The 8,528-nt window shown below is 28.6% G+C and overlaps 1 protein-coding gene across 1 annotated transcript; it reads left to right on the top strand.

Annotated features, from left to right (window-relative positions):
- The first annotated feature begins 1,559 nt into the window (after window positions 1–1,559).
- On the top strand, window positions 1,560–2,052 carry LOC132069186 (auxin-induced protein 15A-like). Its single transcript, XM_059462620.1, has one exon. It carries the CDS (start codon window positions 1,560–1,562, stop codon window positions 1,866–1,868), a length of 309 nt encoding a protein of 102 aa, XP_059318603.1. The 3' UTR covers window positions 1,869–2,052.
- Window positions 2,053–8,528: the final 6,476 nt, after the last annotated feature.

The following is an 8,528-nucleotide window of genomic DNA, read 5'->3' as shown; positions in this document are numbered from 1 at the left end:
AAGATAGAGAAGGAGAAGAAGCAGTGTAGAGGAGTTGGTCAACTCAACTCAACATTCACGAACTGCATTCAAAGACTATTTAAACGTTCGGAGAGATTACAACAATATATATGAGTGGATCTATTTTTATTAAATAAATCTGCGTAACAAAAAATTAGATTATCTTCACTTCAATAAATTTTACAAAACTAGTAAAAAGATCCGGGTGGTGGTGTTGCTGGGTTGAAGGTGGTAATTGCGGTGGAGGTTGTGGTTTTAGTGTCATGCTGTGACGTGGAAATATATGTCTCTTTTGAGACGTGGTATATATGACCTGGCAGTCTGCTTATGTGGCAATTGAGTTGTTAGGAATCATAATGACAGGCATAATACATCTTAATTTGGCCTTAACTGGCAACTAAACACTTTAATTTTGAGAATGCACATCTAGATACCTCACCTCCCCTCCACTGTGTCATGGTTGAACATGTCAACTTACAAAATGATCATCTAGACACTTCAATAGTTTATGTATCACGTCAGCATTGGGTGTCCACGAAACACAGTGTGGACGAGTTGAGATGCATAAATGTGTATTCTCAAAGTTGAAATATTTACTTGCCAGTTGAGGCCAAGTTAGGATGTCCATGAATTATGCTTAATGATAAATCTAGCCAGAAAAAAGAGTTTAATCAAGTAATTTACATAGTTAGTGTAAATTATGTTTACTGTCCATGTCATTTTACCTATTGTAGCATATTGTATATCTTATTTTCAAAATCTCAAATTCTATAATATGAAGTTCCTTACGTGTAAGTATTCTTTGGACAAATAGTATAAAGAGTTATTCAAATGTGTATAAAACTTAAAAACTCCAGAAACAAACATGTTAAAGTTAAATCCAATTCTTGACCAGAAAATCTTTATCAATTAAGGCATTTTACTCTTGAACAGAGTTGGAATTAATCTTTGAGTAGAGAATCCAAGTACATATCTTGATCAACGAACCTGACAGTCTGACTTAATAGAAAAAAATTGTGCAAGCTGAGGTGAGGCTCCAATATCAAGAATCTAAATAAATTATCCCAATGACCCCACTCACTTTTAATTGTAAATTTGTCACTTAATAATGCAATTCCAAGTTCAATGCTCCTATAATAGAGAACAAACTCTTTGGGATCCTCACTTATAGAGAAACACCATTAGGTATCAACAAACAATCGTAAGATTTGAAATTTAGTGAGTGTGAGTGTTTTTAGAGAATAACAAGATACAGATATTAGCATATCACATTTTTTAAGTTGTGCAATCTGCTTATTATTCTTCTTTGTACCCTAAAGTGGTAGCACATGTTGTCTTAAAATATATATTAGGCCACAACCATGTGATCTTTTGCTAATATCTACCTATATGTTTACCAAATTCACTTCCTCTTCTTTATTCACAATTTGATGTATGAAGTGCCCCTATATATACTTTGCTTTCCAAAGCTACCATTGCAAACAATAGTCAATTCATTTCACACTTCAAAATTTTCTAAGTAATTTCAGTTCACTTTCTTTTATTTTTATTTTTCAAAAATGGCAAGGGGTTTAGTTGGTATTGCTCATACCAAAAACAAGCTTCGACGATCAATTTCACATAAAACTGGGAGCGTATCAGCAGCAACTACGAGTAATTATGTTCCAAAGGGACATTTTACAGTTTATGTTGGTGAAACATGTAGGAGATTTGTAGTTCCAATAGCATATTTGAATCATCCTCTATTTCAAGATTTGTTACACTGGGCTAAAGAAGAGTTTGGATATAGTCATCCAATGGGTGGTCTAACAATTCCATGCAGTGAAGATTACTTCATTAGTCTCACTTCCCTACTTAAGTCTTCATAGACCAGACACAAGTACCAATGTACACTTCATATTTGGAATATCGTTCATCAATTCACGGCATAGTGATGTTATTTTCTCTTTTTTGCTGCTCTTCATGGGAAATATATGGCTGAAAGATAGATGATATATGGCTGAAGAGAGATGACTAAGTCAGCTCTCTTCAATTTTGCAATATGAACTGGTGTCAAGTTTGCGTCAAGTTTGTCCCATATACGTACATCTTCCTTGTAATTTGTACATACATATTATATTCTTCAAATAAGATGTTTCTTCTTTTCACATTATGCTTCTTAGTTAATTCTGACTCATGTTTGTACGTTTAGCTTAAGCGGAATACATTGACGTGTCTTTAAACTTCCTGTAAATTTTATTTAGGTATACTCGAACTACGACATGTTTCGATTGAGTATGTGAACACATGATAAAGTGTTCTTATTAGACACTTCAAACTCAAGTTTTTAAAAAGTTTCTGCACATATTCTCAAGCGCCCATTACATAGATAAGTGAACCGCTTAAAATGTCACATCCTTTAATTATATGCATTAGCCTCAATAAGCCGTAAAACCTCAGGCATGTCCAATTGAGGTTAATGCGTATAATTAAAGGAGTTGACATATTTTATGTGGTTAACTTAATTGCCTAATAGACGCTTGAGAACGCATGGAAATGTTTTTCCAAAATTTGAACCGAAAGTATTTAATAGGGACACTCACTACAAGAAAAAATATAATTGGCAACAAAAATTTCTTTTGTTGTCATAGATTGATTATTGTTGCAAAAAGTATTTTTGACAACAAAAAAAAATATTTTGTTGCATGAACTTTTCCCAACGATTGTTATTGCAACAACGTGCAACAACTTTTTTTTTCCGTTGCCAAAAGTACTTTTTGCAACAATAATCAATACTATGGCAACAAAAAAATTATTTGCCAACAATAAAACTAAGTTGTTGCCAAATATAATTTTTTTTTTTTTTTTTTTTTGCGATTTCTATACTTTCTTATAGTGACTTTATTATGTGATCAGGTGCTTAATCGGGATGCCATAATTTGAATGTCTAAATGAAATTTTCTCACAAATATAAGGAGTTGTTGATGTATTAAACTTTTAACTTATGTCTAATTGTATTTGCTGTAAGTCCTGTCTTGTCAGAGTTCATGGCCAATAGAAAAATATACAGAAATTCTAGTGGTAGAAAAATTAATTTCTTGTAGCATTAGAGTACTGTGACAAGCTTAATTAAATAGGGTCACTTATTAATGATCACAGACAAAATTTTGGAAAAGATCTGATCGTTCTTCTGGGGAAGATCCAGTAGCATCATAAACAATCCAATGTTTGTTTAGTCTTCAGGCTTGAAACAGAGATCGGTTTGGACTCGTTATGCTTAATTATTGGTTATAATAATTGTGAACCGGGATTAAAGAATAACGAGCTAAATTAATGTTCAAAACAACAATTAATGCTGGAACTACAATAATTAGGAAATGGAATTTTATATCGATTGCCTTTTTAAAATAAAGTTTCGGGGTGAGGTCAATGCGTAAATAGTGGGATAAGAGGACTTAGAAGATGTTAGGATCAAACTAGATCTTGCATTTAAGTGATACGTTGTAGAATTGCGACCATTCAACTGTAATTCAGTTCTGATCATGCTGATAATAATAATCCCGCGTAAACCGAAAATTGATGGACAAAAGGGGTCATTGGCACTTATAACCCTACAACTGAAGAAGGCTGCGCTTCACGCGGTTATAAATAACATTAGTAAATTTATAATTTATGAAGTTATTAAACATTTATGAAGTTATTAAACATAGAATAGATGAAAATTTTCATTTCATGTATATTCATAAGATCTTTTAATTTATACATAATTTATTTATTTATAATAAAATTTATTAGATGAGCATCATTTTTCATTAGCATATTCTAAAAATGGATAAAAGAAAGAGAATACGTGTGCGTGTATGCGTAATTTTCATGCATACATGAATTTTTGGGAATAATTGGGAACTCAAGGTGCAGTATTTATCCATTGAATTACATTTCTGTCTTCTATTTTTTTCCCTTCCCCTTTAATTTCTTTTTTACTGTTATTCCCATCTTCTTTTTTAACCATTTCTATTCATTAATGTCACCCTAAAATCTTACTGCATCAAATAAGCTCCAATTCAAGAAAAGACACATTTCTTCCCCTCTATCCTTTGTTATTTTTTCTTCTCACCTTTCGACGTCTCAGAATATCAAATAATCTAAATTGTTAATATTGAGCACAATAAATAATGATGTGTTATGATTTTGAGTAAAAAAGAAAAGGAAAAATGAAAGACTTGGGGTTTTAATTTTCGTGCATAATAACAATCGATCAATAAAGAATGCATCTATAATACCAGTAAACAATGTAATTAGCCTATGATGAGCCTCTTTTAGCAAAATCTTTAAAACTGGTTAATTGAAATAAGCTCTTGTTTTGAAATTATAGAGTTAGTTATCCTATTTTGGAATATCTATACATAAAGGGACATGATACAAGGTTAAAAAAAAGATAAATTATATAATTCAAAACTACCATGATTTATATGCACAAAGCAAGTGAATCATGATAAATAGAGGTTGCGCTCTTACACAATCTTTATTACTTATAATATCACTTTCTAATTTAAAAAATTAATACAACAATTCTTTTGATAGAAATGTGAAAAACGATGCTCGCTTAGCTCTACACTATTGTAAATATGCTTAGAATGATAATATTGAATTCTTTTAATATCTTACCAGTGATTGTCTGTCGGCCTCTAAGAGTTCACTAAACTATGCAAGGTACTTAATTTTTCCCGAGCTTTCATCGTCTCCTTTTGAGTCTCCCAAGCCAAACCAACAATAAACACTATGGTGTAAGCGGTCCAAAAATCACTTCATAAGTAATCTTAGTTATGATTCTTTATCTTCATCTTCTTGTTCAAAAACCTTTTTTTTAAGCTTATAAAAGCTACATGTCAATAAATAGTTTCGATGAAGGAACTTCAATATATTTCAAGAGTTATTCTTGATGTGAAAACTAAGGTACGTTTGAGTAATTATAATGGAAATGAAATTACATTTTCTTTATTTATAAATAATGAAAAAAAAAAACCTAAGTCCAATATAAAATTAGTACAATTATTCCCAAAAAATTAAAATAGGGCATTTACCCAGTAAAAGATAAAAATTATAACATTTGAATTGACACCATAACTATGTACGAAGCTTGTAACAAACAAATGTATTAACAAAATTTGATATATCGCTAATGGCAGTGTATTCTTCAGGCTTGAATTTGACGAATACTTCACACGAATAAGACCATATGTCACTCTCCCCCCATTTCCGAACAGATAAAAATTGCACACCAGAATTATATATAATTAGTAATTGTGGCAAAAACAACAATAATGAGAAAAAACATAAAAGAGATAAATTTCTTGTGGAAAGAGTTTCAAATGAAAAGGGAGAATGTTATGGAGCGGATGAATGTGCTTTACTATTTATAGTATCCAATTCAATTAGTTAATATAAGATGAAATGAAACTAACGTATATTTGAGTAATTATAATTCAATGAGTATTAAGTGTACTTTAATTGTATTTTATTACAAAGAGACTTAATATAGCATTACAGGGGATGCTACGTGGGGCCGGTCCAGACTTAATTGGAGTTGCTACGTGGGCTGGACTTGTTGATTTTTACATTTAATTGGGCTTTTATTGATAATAGACATTAATTGGTAGCAGAAATCAACCAAAATCTTTGACATATATATACATCTTAAGGAGAAATATTTACTGAAACGTGACGATAGTTTTATATTTACAAAACATAACATTACAAATCCTATACAAACATGCTTTATATTTTAAAAAAAAAAATTATTTTTAAATTATTTTTATTTTTTAAAATCATTTTTTAAAAAAATATTTTTTTATTTTTTTTAAAAAAAAATATTTTTAATTTATTTTTATTTTTTAAAAAATTAATATTTTTTTTTTTGCTCAAAAACTTATGTATGAAAGGATTGTATGAAATATTATATCTCGCTTTCAAAGGAAAGTTAAAAAAAGTTTGCTCAAAATTTAGTGTAGAAAAATGTATAAATGTGTATATTTCGTTCAAGGCTTAAAAATCCGCTCAAAATTGTGTGTATGAAAACAATATGAAATTTGTATCTTGCTCATGTCTTAAAATTTCGCTCACATTTTCATGTATAAAGTTCATGTTAGATTTACGAAAATTAATACAACTACAACAACATTGTAACAATTTTCATACAATATTCAAGGCTTAAAGTTTTCGCTCAAAATTTTGTATATGAAAATTATATTAAAATTTTTTCACACATACACATTTCATACAACTTTCATACACGGTAAATATGAGTAATTTTTTAAGCCATTGAGCAAAAAAAAAAATTAATATTTAAAAAAATATATATAAAATTATTTTTTTAAAAATAAAAATATTTTTTTATAAAAAATATATATATTTTCTGGAAAAAAATAAAAAAACGAAAAAATATATGAAAATCCGTCATGTTTTGTAATATATCGTTATGTTTTGTAAATAAGGAAAACTATCGTTACGTTTCAGAATATTTCTCCTTAATATGTATATATATCGTAGTTTTCTTTGACATATATATACATCTTAAGGAGAAATATTTACGAAACGTGACGATAGTTTTATATTTACAAAACATAATATTACAAATCCTATACAAAACATGCTTTATATTTAAAAAAAAAAATATTTTTAAATTATTTTTTATTTTTTAAAAATCATTTTTTTAAAAAATATTTTTTTATTTTTTAAATTTTTTTTTTTTTAAAATTTATTTTTATTTTTTAAAAAAAAATTAATATTTTTTTTTTTTGCTCAAAAACTTATGTGTATGAAAGTTGTATAAATGTATATCTCGCTCAAGACTTAAAAAAGTTTGCTCAAAATTTAGTGTATGAAAAATGTATGAAATGTGTATATCTCGTTCAGGCTTAAAAAATCCGCTCAAAATTGTGTGTATGAAAACAATATGAAATTTGTATCTTGCTCATGTCTTAAAATTTCGCTCACATTTTCATGTATAAAGTTCATGTTAGATTTCTGTAAAATTAATACAACTACAACAACATTGTATATAACTTTGACACAACATTCAAAACTTAAAATAATCGCTCAAATTTTTGTGTATGAAATGTGCATATATTGCTCAAGGCTTAAAAAGTTCGCTCAAATTTTATGTATGAAGAACGTATGAAATGTGTATATCTTGATCAAGGCTTAAACATTATGCTTAAAATTTTATGCATGAGAATGGTATGAAATGTGTATATCTCTCAAGACTTAGAATTTCATTCACATTGTTTGTATATAAATTTCATATTAGGTTTCTAAAAAATTAATAACCTACAACAACATTGTAACAATTTTCACTTTAATATTCAAGGCTTAAAGTTTTCGCTCAAAATTTTGTATATGAAAATTATATTAAAATTTTGCTCACACATACACATTTCATACAACTTTCATACACGAAATATGAGATAATTTTTTAAGCCATTGAGCAAAAAAAAAAAAATTAATATTTAAAAATATATATAAAAATTATTTTTTAAAAATAAAAATATTTTTTTAAAAAAAATTATTTTTTTTATAAAAAATATATATATTTTTCTGGAAAAAAAAAAAAAAATGAAAAATATATGAAAATCCGTCATGTTTTGTAATATATCGTTATGTTTTGTAAATAAGGAAAATTATCGTTACGTTTCGTAAATATTTCTCCTTAACATGTATATATACGTAGTTTTCCCAAATAATATAAAAATAGGAGAAAAATGTCAAAAAAAAAGGAGAAAAAAGATAAATGCAATTGCTGGCCATAGAGAGGTGACATATCACCTTGTCTATGCCTAACTTTATATTCTATATAGACTTTGGGTCGGTCTTTAATTTTTGCCTCTCATAACTAACTTTCTCGCGGGACATACACTTATGTTTTTGTATTATTATATCATACAAATTATGCCTCCATGACTTTTGCCTCGAAAAGAACTTATGTCTCGCTAGATGATACGCTCAAATTACACCTATTAATGGTATAACGCGACGTTGTCAAATATAAGAACCCAAGGTTGGGGTCGAATCCCACAGGGAATATGGTGTGAAAAGGTTACTAAAATCGTAGATGCTAAGTTCTAGGTCTAATGTCTAATCCGATGATTTTTGGTAAAAATTGGTTTTTTTATGACTAATTGCTAATCTATGTATTTGGTGGGAATTTATGGTAAGAGAAACTAAGGTTGTGTCCCCGTTAGATAGGTGTATGATCATGGGTATTGATCTTGATATACTCCTAATGGATCATAGAATGAATGCACTTAATCTCTGTGTTAATCTCTACTATCTCCCAATAAATAAAGATTATGTCTTTCTATGATTTTCCCAAATATAAGAAAGTGGTTATGAAGAATGATTAATCATGCCAAATAAATTCTTCTTATTCCTAAGTGAATTTATTAAACAAAGTTTAATGCTTGAGTTCTTGTTGGTTATTCTTACCAACCCTAATTATTTTCCCAAATAAATCAAAGGCTCAGGGCTTTAATCAATGTTTGCAACCATTA

The sequence above is a fragment of the Lycium ferocissimum genome, chromosome 9 (assembly GCF_029784015.1).
Source record: "Lycium ferocissimum isolate CSIRO_LF1 chromosome 9, AGI_CSIRO_Lferr_CH_V1, whole genome shotgun sequence".
Classification (NCBI taxonomy): Eukaryota; Viridiplantae; Streptophyta; class Magnoliopsida; order Solanales; family Solanaceae; genus Lycium; species Lycium ferocissimum.
This window is presented reverse-complemented; position numbering and strand designations above follow the sequence as displayed.